General features: G+C 46.3%; 1 protein-coding gene across 15 annotated transcripts in view; it reads right to left on the reverse strand.

Annotated features, from left to right (window-relative positions):
- The window catches only part of ARSL (arylsulfatase L), a 37,369-nt gene extending 11,608 nt beyond the window's left edge, over positions 1–25,761 (reverse strand). For 2 of the 15 annotated variants that reach the window (XM_078362434.1, XM_035289626.3), the window contains exons 1-7: positions 25,659–25,761; positions 17,111–17,152; positions 15,369–15,518; positions 12,911–13,032; positions 11,008–11,130; positions 6,864–7,287; positions 2,723–2,859 (exon numbers count right to left, since the gene is read on the reverse strand). In XM_078362434.1, coding sequence (XP_078218560.1) covers positions 2,723–2,859; positions 6,864–7,287; positions 11,008–11,130; positions 12,911–13,032; positions 15,369–15,518; positions 17,111–17,152; positions 25,659–25,675 — 1,015 coding nt within the window. In that variant the 5' untranslated portion in view covers positions 25,676–25,761. Of the gene's footprint in view, positions 1–2,722; positions 2,860–6,863; positions 7,288–11,007; positions 11,131–12,910; positions 13,033–15,368; positions 15,531–17,110; positions 17,153–21,119; positions 21,289–24,040; positions 24,133–25,658 lie in introns of those variants that run through there. The other 13 variants (XM_035289633.3, XM_035289625.3, XM_035289627.3 and 10 more) reach the window with 12 other exon arrangements.
- Between the last annotated feature and the right edge of the window lie 200 nt (positions 25,762–25,961).

Raw genomic sequence — 25,961 nt, forward strand, 5'->3', positions numbered from 1 at the left:
AGTGGGTTTCCAGGAGCCAAGATGGTTCCATTGCACTCTAGCCTGGGTGACAGAGTGAGGCTCTCTCGTTCTCGTTCTCAAAAAAAAAGTGAGGCATGTGAACGTTACAGAGAAGAATGTATAGGCTGAACATGCAGACCAGTTCCCAGTGGTGACACTGAGCTTCCTGCAGCCACACACAAGGGAACTCATGTAACTGATGTCACTCACAGTTGGCCGGGCACAGTAGCTCATGCCTGGAATCTCAGCAGTTTGGGAGGCTGAGGCGGGAGGCTCATTGAGCCTATGAGTTTGAGACCAGCCTGAGCAACATAGCGAGACCTCGTCTCTACAAATAATAAAAAAATTAACCAGCTGTGGTAGTGTGCACCTGTGGTCCAAGCTACTTGGGAGGCTGAGGTGGGAGGATGGCTTGAGCCTGGGAAGGCAGGGTGCAATGAGGCACAGTTGCACCACTGATTCCAGCCTGGGTAAGAGGGAGACCCTGTCACACACACACACAATTAACTTTTTCTCCTTCCATGCCTAGCTTGTTGAGCAAAGAAAAAAAAATGTAAATACATCTTTCATCCAAATCTCTGATGGCAATTATTCTGAGCATCCTGGAATTCTCAGCCCACCACCACCTAAACCCAGGGGTTCCTTAGTTCTTTTCTGGGAGGCAGGGATGTGCTGTGCCCATATCCTCACCCAGCCCCGACTCACTCAAGCATTATTCCCCTTCCATTCTGTTCTAAACACAGGAAATACAATGAGGGAATGAGACAAGACAATCCAGACCCACAAGAGTTTATATTCTCCTGGGGGAAAATGGAAAATCAAGCTACCTAACACATGGTCATGAAGAGAAAAAAATGGTGCTACTGTGTTAGGAAACAAAGAAGGAGGATGAAGAAGAGGAGGAGGAGGAAGAGGAGGAGGAGGAGGAGGAAGAGGAGGAGGAAGAGGAGGAGGAGGAGGAAGAGTAGGAGGAAGAGGAGGAGGAGGAAGAGGAGGAAGAGGAGGAGGAAGAGGAGGAGGAGGAAGAGGAGGAGGAAGAGGAGGAAGAGGAGGAGGAGGAAGAGGAGGAGGAAGACAAGGAGGAGGAAGAGGAGGAAGAGGAGGAGGAGGAAGAGGAGGAGGAAGAGGAAGAAGAGGAGGAGGAGGAAGAGGAGGAGGAAGAGGAGGAGGAGGAAGAGGAGGAGGAAGAGGAGGAGGAAGAGGAGGAAGAGGAGGAGGAAGAGGAGGAGGAGGAGGAGGAAGAGGAGGAGGAAGAGGAGGAGGAGGAAGAGGAGGAGGAAGAGGAGGAAGAGGAGGAGGAGGAAGAGGAGGAGGAAGAAGAGGAGGAGGAGGAGGAGGAAGAGGAGGAAGAGGAGGAGGAGGAAGAGGAGGAGGAAGAAGAGGAGGAGGAGGAGGAGGAGGAAGAGGAGGAGGAAGAGGAGGAGGAAGAAGAGGAGGAAGAAGAGGAGGAGGAGGAAGAGGAGGAAGAGGAGGAGGAAGAGGAGGAGGAGGAAGAGGAGGAGGAAGAGGAGGAGGAGGAGGAGGAAGAGGAGGAGGAAGAGGAGGAGGAAGAGGAGGAGGAAGAGGAGGAGGAAGAGGAAGAAGAGGAGGAGGAGGAAGAGGAGGAGGAAGAAGAGGAGGAGGAGGAAGAGGAGGAAGAGGAGGAAGAGGAGGAGGAGGAGGAAGAGGAAGAAGAGGAGGAGGAAGAGGAGGAGGAAGAGGAGGAGGAAGAGGAGGAGGAAGAGGAGGAGGAGGAAGAGGAGGAGGAGGAAGAGGAGGAGGAGGAAGAGGAGGAGGAGGAAGAGGAGGAGGAGGGGGAGGCGGAGGAGAAGAAGAACAGGAAGAAGAAGAAGAGGGGAGGAGGAGAAAGGTGAAAGAGGAGGAGGGGGAGGAAAACAAAGGCAAAACAGAAAAGGGACCTCAGGAGAATGGGAGAGAAGATGATTGGGGCAGCGCCACTTTAGGGCGCTTCAGGGCAGGCTCTGAAGAGAAGACAGCGAAGCCTAAGGAACCATCTGGGGAGGGAACAGCAGGTCTACAAGCCTGTGCAGGGGACAAATGTGAAAGATACTGTGTGGCGTCCACGTGGCCAGAATGCAGCAGGTGGGGAGGACAAGGGCAGAGGTCAGAGTAGGATCTGGGCAACAGCAGGTCACGGGGCTGTTGGTGACAGGAGGAAATTTAGTCCTACTTTCAGTGCAGTGGAGCCACTGCACTCTACAGCTGAGAAAAATCTTACCTGATCTTTCTTTCATTTGTGTACCACATGGCATTAGGATGTGGACATCTTTGGGGCCAAAATTCTGGGAATGCCACTTGGGAATTAAGACGTGGAAATCTCTGGGGCCATTATTCTGTCTCCCACATGGGGATCAGAAAGTGGCTCTTTGGGGCCATTTTTCTGTCTATCACATCAAGATTAGGACGTGGACGTCTTTGCAGCCATTATTCTGTCTTCCACATGAAGAATAGGGAGTGGACAGCTTTGGGGCTCTCATTCTTTCTGCCACATGGGATTAAGATGTGGACCTCTTTGGCCAAATCGCATTGCCTCCCATGCACATTATGGAATTCGTCCTCTGCGAATGGACTGAAGATTCGTGCTGTAAGATTTCAGACTCTTAAAACCCAGTCTCACTGCAATCGTGATTCTGCAACTTCTGTCTTTAACCTTTTCGCTGTTTCCTTTCCTGCTTCTGTTGCTGGATGGGGAGCAGCTCCTTTCTCCTGGAAGGGCACTTACCTACCATCCAGTCCATCTCCTCCACGTTGTCCCCGTACAGCCCGTGGGCACTCTTCCCGAGGAAGTTCTTCGTAGTGATAAGAGGGATATGGACGTGCAAAAAGGAAACAAGGAGGAGGAAAGGCCCAAGCTTATTCCTGAAAACAAATACAACAGATATTGAAACACGGATCTCACTTGTCACAACCTTGCTCATGTCTTCTCAACTCTGCTCACTAAAAAGAAATGCTCAAAACCCTTCAACAGGAAAATACTCTTCTGTTTAACATTCCTTTTTTAGGAGGATTCTCCTGTCTTAATAGTCTTTCCTTTTTTTAGAGATGGCGTCATGCTCTGTTACCCAGGCTGGAGTGCAGTGACACAATCGCAGCTCACTGCAGCCTCAATCTCCCAGGCTCAAGTGATCCTCCCACCTCAGCCACCCAAGTAGCTGGGGCTACAGGCATGTGCTAACAGGCCCAGCTTTTATTTATTTATTTATTTTGGTAGAGACAGGATCTCACTATGTTGATTAGAGTGGTCTCAAATTTTTCAGCTCAAGTGACCTGCGTATCTCAGCCTTCCAAAGTGCTGGGATTACAGGCATGAGCTACGATGCCTACCTGGTCTGTTTAAGACTCTTTTTTTTTTTTTTTGAGATAGATTCTGGCTCTGTTGCTCAGGCTGGGGTGGAGTGGCATGATCTCAGCTCAAGCAATTCTCCTGCCTCAGCCTCCTGAGCAGCTGAGATCATAGGCGTGTGCCGCAACGCCTGTCCTGTTTAACACTCTTTTAACATCGTGACTTTTCCCTTCTGAAATCTTTTTAAAAATCCACACTGGGCCCAGCGTGGTGGCTCCCACCTGCAATTCCAGCATTTTGGGCGGCTGAGGCGGGAGCATTGCTTTAACCCAGGAGTTGGAGACCAGCACGGGAAACATAGCAAGACCCCATCTCTACTAAAAATACAAAAATTAGCAGGGTGTGGTGACGTGCACCTGTACTTCTGACTACTCGGGAGGCTGGACGGGAGGATTGCTTGACCCTTGGAGGAGGAGGTTGCAGTGAGCTGAGGTTGTGCCACTGCACTCCAGCCTGGACAAAGGGAATGAAATCCTACCTCATAGTAAATAAATAAATAAAAACCCAAACTGATTTAATGCATCTTTTTTCCCTGAATATTACAGTGTTCTAACTCTACGTACTTCAGACAATGCAAAGTTAAAAGAACAGCAGGTTACTGTCTGACGTGACTTTTATTTTGTTCAATTTTCTTTATAACTGCTATCACGTAGTGAGGAGTAGGACATAAAATATTTATGAAAAAAGATACTTAAAAAGGAGACACTTTAGACAATATTGTTTAAAAACAATTGATATTGTTCAAATTGTCCTCCTAGAAAGCTTTGTCCTCCTCCTTCCACCTCGTCTTCATGCTCTAATCTTGATCCTGAAAGCATAAGAGCAATGGTGAAGGTGTTAGCCTCAATCAGAACACATCAGGCTGGGCGTGGTGTCTCATGTCTGTAACCTTAGCACTTTGGGAGGCTGAGGCAGGAGGATCGCTTGAGCCCGGGAGTTCAAGACCAGCCTGGGCAACATAGCCAGATCCAGTCATATTAAAAAACAAAAAGAACACGACAGTCTTACCTGCTTTAATTTGCAAGCTGTCAGTGCCCTTTCTGTCATACATTAGGTAATTCCATGAAAAACTCTCTAAGAGACTGGCTGTGGTAGCTCACGCCTGTAATCCCAGCACTTTGGGAGGCCAAGGTGGGAGGCTCTCTTGAGGCCAGGAGTTCGAGACCATCCTGGCCAATGTGGCGAAAACTCGCCTCTACCAAAAATACAAACATATGCCTTTAGTCTCAGCTACTTGGGTGGCTGAGGCACAAGAATCACTTAAACCTAGGAGGTGGAGCTTGCAGGAAGCGGAGATCACACCACTGCATTCCAGCCTGGGCAACAGATTGAGACTCGGTCTCAAAAAAATAAAAATAAAAGAACGCTCTAAGAATGTTGTAGGAGGCCAGGCATGGCAGCTCACACCTGTAATCCCAGCACTTTGGGAGGCCGAGGTGGGTGGATCACTTGAGGTCACAAGTTTAATACAAGCCTTGTCCAATAGGGAGAAACCTGTCTCTACTAAAAATACAAAAATTATCTGGATGTGGTGGTGCACGCCTATAATCTCAGCTACTCGGGAGGCTGAGGCAGGAGAATTGCTTGCACCCAGGAGGCTGAGGTTGCAGCGAGTCAAGATCACACCATTGCACTCCAGCCTGGGCCACAGCTCAAGATTCTGTCAAAACAAACAAACAAACAAAAAAAAACTCTCTAAGAATGTTGTAGGAGGCCAAGTGTAGTGGCTCACACCTGTAATCCCAGCACTTTGGGAGGCTGAGGTGGGCGGATCATGAGGTCAGGAGATCAAGACCAGCCTGGCCAACATGGTAAAACCCATCTCTACTAAAAATAAAAAAATTAGCTGGGTGTGGTGGTACGTGCCTATAATCCCAGCTACTTGGGAGGCTGAGGCAGGAGAATCACTTGAAGCTGGGAGGTGTAGGTTGCAGTGAGCCGAGATCGTGTCACTGCACTCCAGGCTGGCAACAGAGCAAGATTCTGCCTCACAAGAAAACAGAATTGTAGGAGATGATGACAACCTCATTGTCAACAGGCAAGGTGACTTTTGACTTTTGATGGTGTCACCATCTTTACTAGAATACGCTTGGGGAGCATGAAAATAACCCCGTGCAGCATTAAGACCTTTTTCCGTCCTATTTCTCCTGGTCTGACGTAGGAAGCTTCCTTGCCATAGAATTTACTGCAGGCTAAATTCTGCCATAGGACGTCTGACTTCTGATGATGGGGGCCTTAGAAATAGAAATTCCATTTGACCCAGCAATCCCATTACTGGGTATATATCCAAAAGACTATAAATCGTTCTACTATAAGGACACATGTACATGAATGTTCATTGCAGCACTGTTTACAATAGCAAAGACCTGGAATCAACCCAAATGCCCTTTGATAATAGACTGGATTGGAAAAATGTGGCACATATAAACCATGGAATATTATGCAGCAATCAGAAATGATGAGTTCGTGTCGTTTGTAGGGACATGGATGAATCTGGAGAACATCATCCTCAGCAAACTGACACAAGAACAGAAAATGAAACACCGCATATTCTCACTCATAGGCGGGTGATGAAAAATGAGAACACATGGACACAGAAAGGGGAGTACTAAACACTGGGGTCTATTGGGGGGAAAAGGGGAGGGCCAGTGGGAGGGGGAGGTGGGGAGGGATAGCCTGGGGAGAAATGGCAAATGTGGGTGAAGGGGAGAAGCAAAGCAAAGCACACTGCCATGTGTGTTCCTACGCAACTGTCTTGCATGCTCTGCTCATGTACCCCAAAACCTAAAATCCAATAAAAAATTAAAAAAAAAAAAATAGTGTCCGTGGTGTTCTGAGGGAATAAAACCCCAGAGTAGCAGCAAATTCCAGCTGACCTGTAACAATTTCTCTTTGAGACAAGGCCTTGCTCTGCCGCCAAGGCTACCTTCATAGCCTCACACACAGCCGCAGCCTCTGGGCCTCAAATCATCCTCTTGCCTCAGTCTCTGGAATAGCTGGGATAACGGGTGTGCACCACTATGCCCAGCTCAGCCGTAACAGTGTATTAATTGCCACAAGGCTAGTCAGAGGGCTCCACTGCCCCTCATCTATGACCCAATCTTACCGAAAAATGGTTTTGGTCATGGCTATCCCAGTCAAAGAAGACTTTTTTTTTTCTCTTTTTTTAATACAGGGTCTCCCTGTGTCACCCAGGCTGGAGTGCAGTGATGTGAGCTGACCTCACTGCAACCTTCACCTCCTGGGTTCAAGTGATTTTCCCACCTCAGCCTCCCGAGTAGCTGGGATTACAGGCATTCATCACATAGGGCTAAATTTTGTATTTTGAGTAGAGACGGGGTTTCACCACGTTAGCCAGGCTGGTCTTGAACTGCTGACCTCAAGTAATCCTCCCACCTTGGCGTTTGAAAGTGCTGGGATTACAGGAATGAGCCACCGAGCTTGACTGAAGAAGACTATTTAGGATTTGTTTTCATCCCAAAGCCGAGTGGTTGGAGGAAGCTGACCCTTTTCTGCTGACCTTTTGAGAAAGGACTTGACCTCCTGCAGAATAAGGGGCGTGACTCTTTGGAAACGCATGGGCTGCTCCGTGATGGTGTGGTTTCGCATCAGAAAGCAATCGGCATGCACAATTAGAGCACCCGCAAAATAGGAGGTTGTGAGGAGGAAGACCGCCAAGAGGGCTGACCAGATGACTGGCATCCAGGAGATGGATATCAGGTGCATGAACTTTCCTGCTGCCAGTGTGAGCGTGACCAAGGCCAGGACTTGGAAGAGGAAGTTGAGTTTTTGTTCCAGGTCGACACGCTTCTCCGAGAGTTCCCAGTGGGCACAGTCACCCGTCATGGACAAAGGCATTCCATAGAAATAGTCAAAGCCATGGTGGAGGGGGTGGTGGCAATGATCGCCGGCTGACTCACAGTTGAGACCCAGATGCCATTTTCCTGAGAGGCAAAAAGGATATTGATGTGACAAGCATCGGAGCATAACTGGACATGTAGATATCAACTGTTTATCACATTCTCGATTCTCTGTTAGACACTGGAGGGCCGGGAGATTACGGAGAGGTGCGGGCAGCATTAGCTGTTATTTGCAACACAATCTGGCCCCATGTGGCAGCTTTAGCCAAAATATGAGTTACCTGTCACAGGTGGAACAAATTACTGTAAAACTGTTTGCTTAACACAACAGAAATTTATCCTCTCCCAGTCCTAGAGACCAGGAGTCTGAGATCAAAGGGTCTCTGGGCCAGACTCAAATCGGAGGCTCTAGCGGAGGCTCCTTCCGGCCTCTCCCAGCTCCTGAGGGCTCCAGGCATCCCTGCACTAGGGGCTGCATCACTGTGGTCTCCGCCTCCATGTTTCCGTGACACTGTCCTCTTATGTGTGTCTGTGATCTAATCTCCTGTCTTATAAAGACAGCAGTCCTTGCAGGAAGGCCCACCACAGGGGCCGCATCTTTATTTGATTATATCTGCAGTGAGTTTATTGTCAGCTGAATCCTGGCCTGCCTCTAATTCATGGGTTGAAGCTCTAAGCCCCAGGACCTCAGGATGTGACTGTATTTGGAGACAGGGGGTTCAAAGAGATAATTAAGGTAAAATGATGTCATTAGTTTGGGCCCTGATATGGTGTGGCTGTGTCCCCACCCACATCTTACCTTGAATTGTAATAATCCTCATGTGTGAAGGGCAGGGCCAGGTGGAGATAATTGAATCATGGGGGTGGTTTCCCTCATGCTGTTCTCGTGGTAGAGAATAAGTCTCACAAGACCTGATGGTTTTATACATGGGCGTTCCCCTGCACATGCTCTCTTGCCTGCCACCGTGTAAGACATGACTTTGCTCCTCCTTTGCCTTCTACCATGATGATGAGGCCTCCCCAGCCATGTGAAACTGTGAGTCCATTAAACCTCTTTTCTTTATGATTACCCAGTCTCAAGTATGTCTTTATTAGCAGCCTGAGAACAGACTAATACAGGGTCTAATCTGATAGAATTTGTGTCCTATATGAAGAGGATATAGGACACAATCAGACTAATACAGGGTCTAATCTGATAGAATTTGTGTCCTATATGAAGAACACAGACATATACATACTCTCTCCAGAGGCTCTAGGGGAGGATACTTCCTGCCTCTCCCAGCTCCTGGGGGCTCCAGGCATCCCTTGGCTTGTGGCCACATCACTCCAATTACAACTGCTTTCTCCTCTCTGTGGCCCAATCTTCCTCTACCTTCATCTTAAACGAAGTCTTGTCCTTGCACAGTGGGCCCAGCTGTATAATTCAGGATCATCTTCCCACCTCAAGATTGTTAATCACATTTACAAAGAGTCTTTTTTGCATATAAGCTAATATTTGCTAGATTCAGAGGTTAGGGGCTGACATCTCTGGGGATCATTATTTAGTCTATTGCATCTTGTTTTGCAGGGCAATGATGAAGGCCAGAAAGCACCATGTGATACCATCAGCATGGGCAGAAGACTTCTTGACTTTGGAATTATTCTCTTTGATAAGCCACTGTGACACTGGCCATGGCTGAAGTGAATGGTGGGTTTCGCAATGCATTCCTTTCAAAGTCAGTCAAAGGAATATAGCCTTTGCTTCTATGCGGTCACTACTACACTGTTGAGAAAGAGATGTGTGTGTCTTCTTACCATCCCAATTCTGTCTGCCATCTGGAAAACCTCATGATTTCCCAATGAATAACCCATAAGGATAGATTCTTCTGTCTTAGAAAAATTATAGTTGGCCAGGCATGGTGGCTTGCAACTATAATCCCAGCACTTTGGGAGGCTAAAGTGGGAGGATTGCTTGAGCCCAACAGTTTGAGACCAGCCTGGGTAGCATGGGAAGACCCTGTTTCTCCAAAAAAAAAAAAATAGAAAAAATTAACCGGGCACGGTGGTGCAAGCCTGCAGTAACAGCTCCTTGGCCGACTAAGGTGGGAGGATCACTTGAGCCTGGGAGATCAAGACTGCAGTGAGACGTGACTGTACCATTGCTCTCCAGCCTGAGTCACAGAATGAGACCCTGCCTCAAAAATAAAGTCTATTGTATTGGAAAAAATGCACCTCCGTTTGACACCGATGACTGAATCTCCCCAGAATTTTTTTTTTTTTGGTAAAAAATTAAACAAAAAACATTTTATGATTTTTAACTTTTAGAAATTTTATATTCGTTGTATCTATTATTCATATTGTTTGTTATCAATAAATTGAACTACTGGTAAAAATCATCACTATAACACAGTAACCATAATGGGAACCTGGTCTCCCTTCGAGGAACTATTGTCATTCATTTTATTTTTCATCCAATACATGACATGCTTTGTTAACTTGTAGAAAAATAAGCATGTTAGTGACGGAAGCTGACAGGGAGGTACTAAATCTTGTAAAGACATTTTCATACACACCGAAGGGAAGACTAGGTAGCATGACACACATTTTTGATAAAATAATATATTGTTTCTTATTTTTTTTATCATGGTCTACCAGAACATTGTGTGAAATGTCAAATATTTCATTAAGTTTATATTCCTTTTCTTTCTTTCCTTTTTTTTTGTAGAGTTAGGGTTTCGCCATGCTGCCCAGGCTGATCTCAAACTCCTGGCCTCAAGCAATTCACCCACCTAGGTTTCCCAAAGTGCTGGGATGACAGGCGTGAGCCACCGTGCCCGACTGGGATTCTTTTGGTAAGGGCACTAGTCCCACATTTGAAGGTCCACTTTTGAAACCTCATCACCTCCCAAAGGCTTCACCTCCTAACACTATCACCTGTGGGGGTAAGAGTTTCAACATAGGAATGTGTGGAGGGGATAAAACATTTAGATTCCAGCACTAAACTAGCCAAGTTGATCCATAAACCAACCGTAACAGAGCTGAAGGTGTTCAGTCTGAGACATTAATGTCTAAGACAAAAATTCCACGTGAAGTGTGGGAGAGGATCCCACAGAACAAAGTGGTTACGTGTTGTGCAGTGGAGCTTGGAATGTATGCCATAGGCAGGAGCACATTTTATTTATTTTAAAATTTATTATAATTGTTTTTGGTAGAAGTGGGGCGTTGCCATGTTGCCCAGGCTGGTTTCAAACTCATGGGCTCAAGCAGTCCGTCCACCTTGGCTTTTAAAGTGCTGGGGTTATAGGCGTGAGTCACCTTGCCTGATCTGCTATTTCTGGAATACCTATTGTGCAGCAACCCACCTGGAAAGTAACATTGTTCCTAGATACATGCAGCTTTCTGTCTAGCGGAAAATCCCACAGCACCTTATCCATTTTCCTTTCCAAAGTTTTTAGCTGAATGTCCTTTCCAGATAAAGGTCACGTGCTTGGCCAGGCACGGTGGCTCACGACTGTAATCCCAGCACTTGGGAGGCTGAGGCGGGTGGATCACAAGGTCAAGAGATCGAGACCATCCCGGTCAACATGGTGAAACCCCGTCTCTACTAAAAAGACAAAAAATTAGCTGGGCATCGTGGCGCGTGCCTGTAATCCCAGCTACTCGGGAGGCTGAGGCAGGAGAATTGCCTGAACCCAGGAGGCGGAGGTTGCGGTGAGCCGGGAACGTGCCATTGCACTTCAGCCTGGGTAACAAGAGCAAAACTCTGTCTCAAAAAAACAAAACCAAAAAAAATCACGTGCTTACCACTGTTAAAAACATACATACCTATGAGTCCAGTAGCATAGCCTTTCTCTTTCAATATTTTTGCAAAAGTTGTCTCATTTGTCGGAAGACCTCCAGATGCTCCAGTCCACTGAAGAACACGGTAACCAACGCTGGAAACCATCCCTTTGAGCAATCATTAGGAAAAACAGTTACCGTTCCACATTTGTTTTCTGTTATTTATTTATTTATTTATTTATTTATTTATTTATTTATTTATTTTATTTTTTGAGACAGAGTTTCACTCTTGTTGCCCAGGCTGGAGTGCAATGGTGCGATCTCTGCTCACCACAACCTCCACCTCCTGGGTTCAAGCAATTCTCCTTCCTCAGCCTCCTGACTAGCTGGGACTATAGGTGCACACCACTGTGCCCAGCTAATATTTTTACATTTTTTGTAGAGATGGGGTCTCACTATGTTGCCCAGGCTGGTCTTGAACTCTTAGACTGAAGTAAATCCTTTCACCTCAGCCTCCTAAAATGTTGGGATTACAGACATGAGCCATTGTGCCTGACCTAAAAATGATTTTATAATTTCATCCAACTCTTGATATAATCCAAAGGTTCTCAAACTTGTCTGCCCATTGGAATCATGTGGGGAGCTTCAAAATATTCTGATGCCTGGTTATCACCCCAGGGGTGCTAATTTTATTGGTCTTGGCTAGAACTTGAGCTTTGGGATGGTGGGAAGATCCTCTGGATAATTCTAATATACTGACAAGGTTCGTAGGCACTGATAAAATTTATTCTCCTCTCCAGACATTCCAAATCTCTACGCAAGGGTTGGTTGGCTTGTTTTTTATCTGTTTGTTTTGAGATGGAGTCTTGCTCTGTCACTCAGGCTGAAGTGCAGTGGCGTGATCTCAGCTCACTGCAACCTCCACCTTCCATATTCAAGCAATCATCCTGCCTCAGCCTCCCAGGTAGCTGGGATTACAGGCACTCATCATCACGCCCATCTAATGTTTATATTTTTAGTAGAGATGGGGTTTCCCCATGTTGGCCAGGCTGGTGTCAAACTCCTAACCTCAAGTGATCTGCCTGCCTCGGCCTCCCAAAGTGCTGGGATTATAGGCATGAGCCATCGTGACCAGCCTCTACCCAAGTGCTTTAAAATGTAGGTGTTAAGCATTATTATTATTATTATTAAGGTTTTGTCGTTATTCAGCTGTGACAAGGCCAACAGATCAGGAGATGACTGCCGTTGGACACATAGTTCATTACTTACAGTTCCTGATAGTTTATTACTCAGTGTTCACCAGGAGCTGGGGTGAGCCATGCTTTGTGATTATATGGGGAAGCTCCAGGGTTGGTCAGGAGACAGAGGGAGTGAGGGGGAAGCACGAAAAGACCTTTTCTTATCTATTTTTTTTTTCTATTTTGGGAAATAATGGGCAAGTAGGGTAAGCCGACTTAAGACTGGCCAGTTTGTATAATTTCCACGGGCTTTGGTCTGCAGAGGCTGTCCTTAGAAAGCTGGTAATCGATTCTGGGGCATTAGGGCAAAGAGAGAGTGGCCCCACACATGAAAATCTCATAAAGGTGATAGTTGGGGGTGTGGGCTCTGTACCTATGAAAGTTACACTCCCAGGTGACTTGTTTGCTGTCTCTAAGAATTGGCCGCATTGGGAGGGCCAGTCCTGCCAAGATAGCAAGCCCTGAGATGTCAAACATCAGAATATAAACCTGCCTGGGCACGGTGGCTCGCGCCAGTAATCCCAGCACTCTGGGAGGTCAAGAAGGGAGGATCTTTTGAGCCCAGCATTTCAAGACCACAATGGGCAAGATGGAGACAGCCCTCTTATCTCTAAATCAAAAAAATCTATTAAAAAATCCAAATTTAAAAACTAAAAACTGATTAATACACCAGGCTGGACCCTAGTGCAGCTGTAAAAAGAGAGACTAACCTGACCGAACAGGGTACCTGCCCGTGAGGAAGGCTGCTCTGCTCGGGGTACACAAAGATGCGGCCGAGATGTGCTGGGTCAGCTTCACGCCGAACTCTGCAAGGCGGTCAATATTTGGAGTCCTATGGAGGGACAAATTAACACCTTTACTTGTTAAAATGAGACAGGTTTTTCATAAGCATAGCTACGTGCTACTTCATAGAAGGTCCGCTGGTCACGTTGAGTGCTTCAAAATGTTCTTAGGAATGACCTAAAGACAATGTCAAGGATTTCTAACGTCTTCTGAACCTTCAGAGAAACATCAGTTCATTTAAATAGGAGAGCCTGGGCATGGTGGCTCATGCCTGTAATCCCAGCCCTTTGGAAGGCCAAGATGGGAGGATTGTTTGGGGCCAAGAGTTCAAGACCAGCCTGGCCCACATGCAAGGCACTGTCTCTACAAAAAAAAAAAAAAAACTTACAAAAATAGGAACGTTAAGGCATGGTGGCGCAGGTCTGTAGAACCAGCTACTCTGGAGGCTGAGGAAGGAGGATCGCTTGACCTCAGGAGTTGAAGGCTGCAGTGAGCTGTGATTACAACACTGTTGGCACTATTGGAACTGAGAGAACAACCTCAGAAAATGCAGAACTGAGAGCCCGGGGCACCTTCTGCGGGACTCACAGTGTTCATGGGAAGGTTTGACTTCATGGACACCAGCACACTGTAGGTGCTACATGAGGGTGAAAGGCTGGGATTGGGACAGGAGGATGGACTAGCTCTAGCTCGCGACAGATGGGCACGCCATATTTTGGCATTAGGAAGGTGTGGACTTGTCTGCCTGAAGCAGAGCTTTTCAGCAGGGGAGCACTGAAATCCCGCAGTGCTGGGCTTGGCCAGCTGGATAGGATAGGAGTGGGATGGAGATCGATACTGGTGTTCTGCTTACAGGCAATGGCACTGGTTTCTTCTGTTTGTATTTTGAGACTGAGTCTTACTCTGTTGCCCAGGCTGGAGTACAGTGGTGCTATCTGAGGCTCACTACAACCTCCACATCCCAGGTTCAAGCGATTCTCCTGCCTCAGCCTCCCAAGTAGCTGGGATTACAGATGCCCTCATCACATCCAGCTAATTTTTGTATTTTTAGTAGAGACTATGTTGGCCAGGCTAGTCTCCAACTCCTGACCTCCCAGTGATCTGCCTGCCTTGGCCTCCCAAAGTTCTGGGATTATGGGTGTGAGCCACCATGCCTGACCTGTTTGCTTTTTGAAACAGGGTCTCATTCCATTGCCCAGAGTGCAGTGGCCTGATCACAGCTCACTGCAACCTCAAACTCCTGGGCTCAAGCAGTCCTCCCACACCTCACCCTTTTGAATAGCTAGGATTACAGGTGCATGCCACCATGCCTGGCTAATTTGTTTTGAATTTAAAAATTAATGTTTCTATTTTGTAGAGACAGGATTTCACTATGTTGCTCAGGCTGGTCTTGAACTCCTGGATTTAAGTGGTCCTCCTGCCTCAGCTTCCCAAAGAGCTGGGATTACAGGCATGAACCACCATGCCTGATTAATGGCAGAGATTTCTAAAGCATTGTGCATCATGTACTGGGTGGATAAAAATCATATTTTAAGAATGAAATTAGGCCAGGTACAGTAGCTCACACCTGTAATCCCAGCACTTTGGGAGGCTGAAGTGGGTGGATCACTTGAGGCCAGGAGTTCGAGATCAGCCTGGCCAACATGGTGAAACCCTGTCTCTACCAAAAATATAAAAATTAACCAGGTATAGTGGTGGGCAGCTGTAATCCCAGCTACTCAGGAGGCTGAGGAAGGAGAATCTCTGGAATCCGGGGGGTGGAGGTTGCAGTGAGCCAAGATCACATCACTGCACTCCAGCCTGGGCAAGAGTGAGACTCTGTCTCAAAAAAAAAAAAAAAAAAAGAAAAGAAAAAGGAAAGAAACGAAAAGAGGCTGGGGTATGGTGCCTCACACCTGCAATACCAGCACTTTGGGAGGCTGAGGCATGTGGATCACTTGGGCCCAGAAGTTGCGGAGCAGGCTGGGCAACATAGCAAAACCCCGCCTTTACAAGAAATTTAAAAATTACCCAGGCACGATGGTGGACACCCACAGTCCCAGATACTCAAGAGGCTGGGGCAGAGGATCACTGGAACCCAGGAGGTTGATGCTGCAGTGAGCTGTAATTGTACCAGTGCAATCCAGGCTGGACCACAGAGCGAGACTGTGTCTCAGAAAAAATAATAATAACAAAAATAAAAATGAAATGAGCAGTCATATGTAACATGGATTGAAGTGGGGTTAGTGCTGGCAAGGGATGAAAGCAACATTGGAGAGAGACAGAAAACACAGAAGTGCTGCAGTGTGAACTGCCACGATCAAGGGCTATGTGCATTTTCAGTGGCTTCTATTTCTTCTGGTGTCTGCATTGGGGGCACCAGGGAAGTCTTTCTCTGTCACTTGCCTCATGGTGTTGTTGCCATAGCAGCCGATGTCCCCGATGCCAAGGTCGTCAGCCATCAGAAGAAGAATGTTCGGCCAGGAGGCGGAAACGTCGCTGGAAGCTGAAGGCGCCAAACTCAGCAGCACGCTGAGCATCCCAGCCAGCCGGCCCCTGAAGCACAAGCTGTCAGAGACCGTGCCACGCGCCTGTGCACCTCACTTGCCGAACTTGTGTATGAGGGAAGTTGGCCTCGCTATTTTAAGGGGTACAGATATTATCATCACATTTCAGACTAGCTTTCAGAAAATCTCTCAGGCATTTGATTGTTTTTCTCTGGTTACAGTTAACTGATACTGTGGATGGTTTTATTTGGCCTTTAAGTATTTTCTTTTGGAAGCTCTAACGTCTGTTGTTAACTGATTAAACTCCTGACTAACAGGAAGCCTTGGTCGACTGCAGTGGCTCAGGCCTGTAATCTCAGTACTTTCTGAGCCCATAGCTCGTGGATTGCTTTAGCTCAAGAGTTCAAGACCAGCCTGCATGACATGATGAAAACTCATCTCAAATTAGCTGGGCACAGTGGCACATGGCTGTAGTCCCAACTACTGGGAAGACTGAGGAGGAAGGATGGCTTGAGCCTGAAAGATTGAGGCTGCAGCGAGCTGAGATCATGCCATTGCACGACAACAGAGCAAGGCTGTCTCAAAACAACAGCAGCAACGATAAAAAGCAAAAACACACAGAAAACCTGCCTAGTCATGCTTTGCTGGATGGATTGAGTCCCCAGAACAGCTAATGCCCCTTCTCCGTTGCCTCTTCTTCTTCATTGTTCTTCCTTAAGCAAACTGTGTTGAATTTACAGACTGGGGACTGGGGTTAGGGGTTGGACCACCTAGCAGAGCAAGGAGGAGGCATAGCTTGGGGCAAGGTGAAACCACAGTGAGCCGCTACCTCTGAGTCTATGTGAATCCTCTGTTCATTCTAGCACCCAGATGAAAATACCCAGGACTGACTTCTTTAGCCCACTGGTACCTGATTACAAGTGGGTTAGGAGGTGACAGAGGAGAGATCCCAGCCTAGAGGAGAGAGCCCTGGCGGTTGCGTACTATGAGGCAGCATTGGCGCAGGGCTTGGTGACATACAGCCTGACAACATCATTGCTACCTCTCTCCTCGATGCCACCCTGGGCATGCACACAAACAGCAGGGCCACAGTGTTCCAATCCCCAGTGAGACGCAGTAAAGACATGATCCGAATCTCCAAGGTTTGCAGTAGGGGAAACTCTAGCTTTCCTTGGAAAACCAGACACCTGGCCCACGGTAGGGGTTGATGCCCACCTGACTTGCAAAGAATGAAATAAAATTCCTTCTGAGGCTGCCTGGGACAACGCCAAATCAAGGGAGCATGGAGCACATCTATTAATCACGAGTCTCACGCTTCATTCTCCAGATGCAGGATTAATCACTATCAGTGCATTCTGAGAAAGCACCGTCAAGAGACGCAGAAACGGTCAGGTGTGGTGGCTCATGCCAGTTATCCCAGCATTTTGGGAGGCCAGGGAGGAGGATTGCATAAGCCCAGGAGTTCAAGACCAGCTTGGGCAACATGGTGAGACCCTGTCTCTATATAAGAAAAAAAAAAAGAAAGAAGGAAGGGAGGGAGGGAAGAAAGTTAGAGAAAGTAAAAGAAAGAAAGAGAAGGAAAAAGAAAGAAAGAAAGAAAGAAAGAAAGACTATTAATGAGTGCATATAATTCTATCTTACCAAGAATGCTGAAGATGTAACATGTCGCCTCTGTCTCTACCCCTGCAAGACATAAAGATGTCCACAATCACACTGACAGCAGAAATTGAACTGACTATAAATGACACAGTACGTAATTAGAACGGGGAACTTTGATTCCTGCTCATGATATCAATAGCAAAAATATCTTAAAACAATGACCAAAATCTCATAAAGGAATGCTCTTCCCTAGTGAAAAGCTTCAAAAATGATTAACACCATGTTAAGAATGGAAACCATGTTTCAATAAACAGCCAGATGGAGTCTTCAGAGCAAGAGGAAGAAAGCAGTCTGAAGGTCTCCATCCCCTTCACCAGCTTTCGTCGCCTGTGAGTGGCATTGTCAGGGCACAGGACTGCAAAGTGAGGAGAGAATCCCAGTGTCCAGAAGCACAGGGTTTTGTCTTTTGATTCCTGAGCCTGGGGCAGGGCTGATTCCTAACGTCCAGAAACGCAAAGGGAGTCCTGATTTGGAAGCAGGAAGCGGGGAAAGATCAAAGCTTGGATCATACACAAAAGAACCTGAGTGGAGGGAATGAACATCAGCGATACAGCGATCTGAGAACAGAACCGGGAGTGTCAGTCTGAAGGAAGTGTTGCATGAGGGAGAGACACATTCACCTTTGCTAGGGGAAGGTGCCGCAGGGAGAGGGTGCGACCATTCAGACTGAAGGATGGAAACCTTCAGTCCACAGAGGGAAACAGGCGACCCCCAAAGCACAGAGGGGCAGACCCTCAGTCTCTTCAAGAAGGGAGGGAGAGCCCAGAGTGCACAGCAGGAAAGGAATGGGATGGATGACGTACAATTCGAGTTCCAAGCAGCAAGAGGCCACCCTCAGGGCACTGCCGTGGTCTCACCCCGCTGTGCCTGTGCGTGGGACTGAGGACAAAGCTTGGATTTTTTTTTTTTTTTTTTTATCTTGCCCAAGCTCCTATCTAAGGGGTCTGGAGACTTACGCCCTACACACCATAAATTCTCCTCAGATGGGTTTCATTCAGTCCTGTCTACAGTGACGTACTTTCCAATCTGATTCTGGCACAACGTGGCACAAATAAGGAAGTCAAAATATTTTACCCAAAACATGTTTTTTTGCCATATTTTGAAATGGCCCTGCAAAGCCGTCCTTTGGGGGTGGGGGGAAATTTGCATCTGTAGAAGATCTCTATTTACACAGCTAGATCTTTTTCTTCCTAATCCTGAAGAGATTAACTGAGAGTCCGGCATCTTTTAAAGGGCCTGAATAGGAAACATCTGTCATCTACTGTCTCTAAGGACAGCCTACGGTGTCCGCAGTCTTCATTTTAACCTGAACATTTCTTTTCTATGGATCCCAGGTCTTTAGGTGAACTTAGCCAATTGTCAACCAGGAAACGTTTAAATCTCCGTATAAGCCGGAAGCCCCCTGGCTTAGAGTTGTCCCACCTTTCTGGACCAAACCAATGTATTACGTCAATGTACTTGATTAATGTCTCATGCCTCCCTAAAATGTATAAAACCAAGCTGTGCCCTGTCCACCTTGGACACATGTTCTCAGGACCTCCTGAGGGCGGTGTCGTGGGTCATGATCACTCACATTTGGCTCAGAATAAATCTCTTCAAATATTCCATAGGGTTCACTTCTTTTCATCAACAGGACAAAGGACAGCGTAGAAGAGAAGGAGACAGGAGCAGGCTGATGTGGTGGGTTTCTGCCTCTCAGTAACCCCGGAAGCGACCTGGCCACTTTTTTAGAAGGGCCCAGCAGCCAGTAGGTGAGGACACACTGAAGCCAGCAGGCACTGAGAGCGCACAAGTGGCCATGGTGGCTGTCCAGGTGACCAAGGACAGACACAGCCAGTGTGGGAGCAGGGAGGGCAGAGAGGAGGGGCGGGCAAGGTCCACAGGGCTGCAGAACCCCAGGGTGTGACTGGGAGAGAAGCGATGGATTGAGAGATTTCCGTTTACTCCTAGCAGGATTCAGGGACAAAACCAGTCTTCTGAGAAAGACAACGAGCTTTGTGAAAGGAAAATAAATTTTGGGGTCCCCAGATCACTAAGCTAACCAGAAAAGTCAAGCTGGGAACTGCTCGGGGCCAACCTGCCCCACTTCTATTCAGCGTCACCCCTCAGCCCACTGAGATAGATGCAAATCCGACTGCCTCCTTTAGAAAGGCTCATCAGAAACTCAAAGGAATGCAAGTTTTCCTCTCTCGCCTGTGACCTGAAAGCCCCCTCCTGGCTTGGAGTCTTCCTGCTTCAAGTCATCCCGCTTCTCTAGAGCGAACCAATGTACTTCTGACACATTTTGATTGATGTCTCATATCTTCCTAAAATGCATAAAACCAAAGTTTTGTCCCGACCACCTTGGGTGCAAGTTGTCACGACCTCCTGTGGCTGCATCGCGGAAGCATCCTCAACCTTGACAAAAATCAACTTTCTAATTTAACTTGAGCTGTCTCAGATTTCTCTGGGTTTACAGCTTCAATAACAGAGTGAAAAATGCTGATCACAGGTCATGATAAAAGAAGACAAAGCCACGATCACTATGCAAACAGGGAAAGCAAAGAGCAAGTAAAGGGTCACGAGATTCATTTGTGGTGGGCTGGGAAGCGAGATTTGGTGTCTTCAGACGCCAAGTGAACTTCAAGGGAAATGCATTCTTGTGATGATCTAAAACAGATACGACGCTAAAAACATAAAGAGCGTGTACTGATTTAGTACACATGTGACTTTAATGAAAGCAAAACGAAGAGAGAGAGAAAGGCAGAAAAGGAAAGAACCAGAAAGACAAAGGCAGAGACAGAGAGAGGGCAAGAAAGATGGAAAGAGAGCAAGAGAGAACCTTCCAAATTGTAATTGTTTATGGCTCAAATAGAAGGAATACAAAGGGAAATATTTCTAGAAATACAAATAAGCTAGATACCGAAAAGCACTGGATAAAATTCAACGTCCCTTTCCTGATAAAAACTCTCAAGAACCTGGGTATAGAAGGAACATACCCCAACACATACGACAAACCCAGAGCTAATCACACTGAACAGGGAAATCTCAAAGCCTTTCCTCTAGGATCTGGAAGAAGACAAGGATGACCAGTTTCACCACTTTTATCCAGCAGAGCACTAGAAGTCCTGGCCAGAGCAGGCAGGTCATGGAAAGATATGAAAGACTCTAAATGGCAAAGGAAGAAGTCAAGTTATCTTTGCAGGCGACATGATCTTACATTTAGGAAAAAACTCGAGAGACTCCAGAAAAAAAAGCTATCGGAACAGATCAACACTTTCGCTAAAGTTGACAGATACAAAATCAACATCGGAAAAGCAGTATTTATCTCTCTATGCCAACAGCAAACATTCCAAAGTAAGAATAAATCAGCTAAACTGATTAAATAAGACAGGAGGAGGCTGAGCCCCGAGGCTCACGCCTGTGAACACGCTGGGAGGCTGAGGGAGGCGGGTCACTTGAGCCCAGGACTTTGAGACCTGCTGGGCAGCATTTCGATACCCCATCTCAATTTAAAATAAAGATTTAAAAACTTTTTTAAAAGACAGTAGGAAATAACACCGAATTGCGACATCTTCAATCATTTTCTGTCTGTTGAAGACAAAAAGACCGCAGATATCGCCTGTGCTTCGTTTAGAAAACAGAAGGAAGGGGTAAGGCACACATACTCTGGCGCTGAGCTTTTCGTGTTTGTTCGCTTGTTTTACCCTAGAGGGTGTTCACAATTCTAATATTATAAAAGTAATAGCAAAATACGGAATTACTTTTGTGCCAACCTGACAGCACCTTCACTGGGAAAGAGACTGATTTCACATTGTACCTGGAGACAGCGCCAAAGAGAGCATTTCAATACCGGCAGCTTTGCTTTCTGGACTACAATGACACGCTGCCAATGTTCAGAAAACAACGACTGAAAGCAAAACACTGTACAAATAGCTGTGATGACGGAACCCCAACCCACCACAAGACAGGCGAAGGTGGTTGGCAGCCATCCTGCCCAGCAACGGCCTACCTCTGTATCTCTGGGTGTGGAGATTTACGAAAAGTGTTCTTTTTCCACTTTTTCTTTTCTTTTCCTTTTTTTTTTGAGATAAGGTCTCGCTGTGTCACCCAGGCTGGAGAGCGGTGGTGCAACCAGATCTCACTGCAGCCTCAAATTCATGGGCTCAAGAGATCCTCCCACCTCAGACTCCCAGGTAGCTGAAACTATAGGCACACGTCACTATGCCTGGCTATTGTTTTTTGTTTGTTTGTTTTTTGTTTTTTTATTAAGTAGAGGTGGGGTTTCCTCTCTTGCTCAGGCTGGTCTCAAACTCCTGGGCTCCAGGGATCCACCCACCTCGACCTCCCGAAGTGCTGGGATTACAGTGAGCCACTGAGCTGGGCTAATTTTTCTTTGAGGAAAAACTTAAATAAAGACATGGTGATAAAAGCCTTGAATGAGTTTAAATTTGGAAACTGTGACACTGAAGTGACCCAGAGTGTAGGGCCCGCAGCCTCTCCTGCAGATTAGAAAATAGATCCCCTTTCTCCAGGAAAGAGCTACATTCCTAGGCCTGTAAGTCACAGGCACTTTTCTGCTTTATAAAAACAAACTGGACAATATTCCGAGACCGAACAGGGAATGGGAAAGTCTGTTCACCACAATACTTCACGCCTGGGCACAGAGTCTAATTCCAGCACAAAGGAACATCTCAGGATTCACCTCTGCTCCTGGCTTCCCTCCTGAATCCCCAGCATGAACAGGAAGGCTTCTCCCAAAGGAAGCAAGCTCGGGAAGGCGGACAGCGCTCGCACAAGGCTTTGGGCTGGGGATGATTGGCTCTGCTTTTCCCGGGTCAGAAGGAGATCAGAGTTAGGGCAGACATCGGGAGCACAGGCACCCCCCACATCCCAGCATGGGGGATCTCAAAGCCACGCCTACATCCACCAAACCTGTGGTGAGTCGCCTTAGGTTTTTTTCTTTCTTGGTTTTTGTAGAGACGGAGTTTCCCCAGGTTGCCCAGGCTGGTCTCGAAGTCCTGAGCTCAAGCGATCTCCCATCCTTGGGCTCCCGAGCTCCTGGGATTACAGGCATGAGCCACCGCGCTCTGCCACTCTCCTTAGGTTTTTAAGCGATTGCCTATGCTGTCCTACACAGGGTGCTTGCTATAATATGATCATATCCAGTCTGGCATGGTGGCTCATGCCTGTAATCCCAGCGCTTTGGGAGGCCGAGGCAGGAAGATCCTTTGAGGCCAGGAGTTTCAGAGCAGCCTACTCAGCAAAGCGAGATGCCGTTTCTACAAGAATAAAAAAATTAGGCTGGTCATTGTGGCTCATGCCTGTAATCCTAGCACTTGGGGAGGTTGAGGCAGGAGGACTGCTTGAGCCCAAGACTTCCAGACCAGCCCCGCCATCATAGCAAGACACTGTCTCTACAAATAATAAAACAATTAGGCAGGCATGGTGGCATGTGCCTCCCACGGGAGGCTGAGGTGGGAGGATTATTTGAGCCTGGGAGGTTGAAGCTGCAGTTTTCACTCCAGCCTGAGTGACAGAGCAAGACCCTGTCTCAAAAAAAATTTTTTTTAAGAAGTTATCTGTTCAGTGGTAAATGAAGTAAATAAGAAATAATAAAGATAAGATAAAAATAAAAAAGAAAAAAATTTTTAATTTTTTAAGCTAACAACAAAAAGAAGTAAAAAGGCCAGGCACGGTGCCTCATGCCTATAATCCCAGCACTTGGGGAGGATGAGGTGCATGATCACTTGAGCCCAGGAGCTCGAGACCAGCCTGGCCAACATGCTGAAACCCTGTATCTACCAAAAATACAAAAACTAGCCAGGCGTGGTGCCGCATGCCTGTAATCCCAGCTACTCAGGAGGCTGAGGCAGGAGAACTGCTTGAATCCGGGAGTCGGAGGTTGCAGTGAGCCAAGATCACAGCATTGCACTCCAGCTTGGTCAAGGGAGTGAGGCTCTGTCTCAGTAATAATAATAATAAAGATAAAAAGAAAAAATTTAAATAAGAAAAAAGTTTTAAAAAGGATTATTTTCAAGCACTGCTTAATTAAAAAAAAAATAGAAAAGACATGTTGGGCGCACTGATTCACACCTGCAATCCCAGCACTTTGGGAGGCCGAGGGGAGCGGATCTCCTGAGGTCAGGAGTTCGAGACTAGCCTGGCCAACATGACGAAACCCCGTCTCTACTAAAAACACAAAAATTACCTGGTTGTGGTGGCACATGCCTGTAAACCCAGCTACTTGGGAGACTGAGGTAGGAGAATCGCTTGAACCCGGGAGGCAGAGGTTGCAGTGAGCCGAGATCACACCACTGCACTCCAGCCTGGGCGACAGAGCGAGAGAGAAAAGAAAAGAGCAAGAAGGCGGCAGCAGCCTGTGAGGCGTGAGCTCTGTTGGGAGTCACTCTACACAGTGATCCCTAGCATTCAACCACCCTTGACCTGCAAGGAGGGGTTTCCTGGAGTTAGTTCCACCTGCTGTCTCTTCACAACTTCGTACGCAGCCACGTGCTGAGTCTGCGGGAGGTCACAGAGCCTACCTGATCCTGCCTCCTCCTTACGTAGGTGTGAAAACAGCCCTACTTCTGGGATGAAGAGCGGAAATGGTGGCGCACTCCGGCCTGACTCATTTTTACAAGCAGACCATTTCGATGGCAAATCTCAAAAGGAGTATTACGAGGGCGTCAGAAATGAGCTCGTTTCCTGCCACAGGTGTGTGCCCTAATGGTAATTGCTTTTACTTTCTGATTCTTGGCAACAAATCTTAAATCATTTCCTTGTAGGGGGCGTAAAGGAATATTTTCATTTATATTTTAATTTATATATTCATATTTATTATATACAATATAGTATAACTTTTGTACATCATACATAATATAAATGTATCACATAAAATGTGTAAATAAGGCTGGGTGCGGTGGCTCACACCTATAATCCAGCACTTCGGGAGGCTGAGGCAGGAGGGTCGCTTAAGTCCATGAGCTCAAGATCAGTCTGAGCAACAAAGTGAGAGCCGATCTCTAGAAAATAAAATAAAATAAAATAAAATAAAATAAAATAATAAAGTATGTAAATATATAATAAATCATAATTTTTAAATTCAGTATGCATGATTTTCTTTATAAAAATAATATATACTTTTAAATATATATGCACATATATGTATAGATATATAAAGTGTGTACATATATACACATACATATACATGTTATAATTTGCACATATAAATATAAACATATAACACAAAACATACATATATGTGTACATGTTTGTGTTCATATATGTATGTTTATATACATTTACATGTGCATGTATATAATGTATATACATGCATGAATGTATATAACATGTATATAACATATATACACATGTATACATAATGTATATGCATACATATAAAACATGTAAAGCTATACATATATTAATATATGCACTTTTTTCAAGAAAAATGTTTATATATGTATGTATAGTACATATATACATATAAAACACACATACATATAACATATATATGTACATGATTTTTCAAGGAAAAAGCATATTATGGGGTACTTCTGACTTGCCTGGGAATGTGACTGGTTGTGTTTATGTGGCTGGTTATATTGGTATCTAAATATAGGAGCTTCAATCATGGTTGAAAAGTCATATGACATCAAGCCTGTGGCCTGCCTCTGAAGAGATGCATTTATGTATTTAGCCACACAATAAAAGCAGAGCTTTCTTTTCTAAAGAACTCCGCACTTTAACCCTTAGAATGTTACACATTTTACTCCAGATTGAGTTTTTGCTACTGAATGAAAACTTTATATTTTTTATTTTAAAGATACAAGACATCTAGAAAGATTCAAGAGGCTGGGTACAGTGGCTCACACTTGTTTTCCCGACACTTTGGGAGGCCGAGATGGATCACTTGAGGCCAGGAGTTTGAGACCAGCCTGGGCAACATGGCAAGATCCTGTCTCAATTTAAAATAAAACAAAATAATAAAATATAGAATACAATAAAACATAATGCAATACGATAAAAAGAAAAATAAAAGAAAAAGACGAGGAAACATCCAAGCGAGACTGACAATTTAGCCTTCAATTCTCTTCCAGGGAGCAGGAACCGCACCCCTCCTTTCCCGCCCTGACCTGCAGTCCCGGGCCGCCAGCCTGTCTTCGCCGCTTTGCCTGGGCCTGTTCCCAAGCCCAATTCCGCCTTTCACCCCCAGGAGCTCCTGAACGTTCAGCGCGTGCGCCTTCAGCATCTCTAAGGTCGGAGTCTGGTGTGGATGCAGTGCCTGCCATTTGGTACATCTTCCCTCACTGATTTTTCTTACGCATTACCTTTGGGAATCTCCCACGTAAAATCTGTACTTAATATTTTCACTGATTATTATTATTATTGTTTTTTTGAAAGGAAATTGCTTTTCAAACATTGACAGGGACTTGTTTGAAAAGACGCAGTTTGGCACGAAAGAGTGTTCGGTTGAGAATAAGCCCTGGAGCGTCTCCGCACGTGCAAAAGCCGGCCTGTGAGAAGAAGCCCAAGGAAGTCCAGTTACCTGAAATGCAGTTCCATCAGGGCGAGAGGGGGGCTGCTCCTCAGAAGAAATCCTTTCTGCTTGTGAAGGCAGACACTCACCGGCTCTCGCGGCAGCACTGAACGGCTGCTCAGGCGCGTGCGTAGCTGATTCACTCTGCAAAGTGAAAACAGGAATTCCGCAGAAACCAAGTTAGGTTGTCCCAGAAACAGATCAGACAAGTTCCCAAGGAATGTAGTGCTGGCTCTTTCAGGCGCCCACAAAAGACCTTCTGTTCTATTTGCAGAGCCTCACACTCACGGAAGGAGCCCAGACATCTGGTGC

This window comes from Callithrix jacchus, chromosome X (assembly GCF_049354715.1).
Source record: "Callithrix jacchus isolate 240 chromosome X, calJac240_pri, whole genome shotgun sequence".
NCBI lineage: Eukaryota > Metazoa > Chordata > Mammalia > Primates > Cebidae > Callithrix > Callithrix jacchus.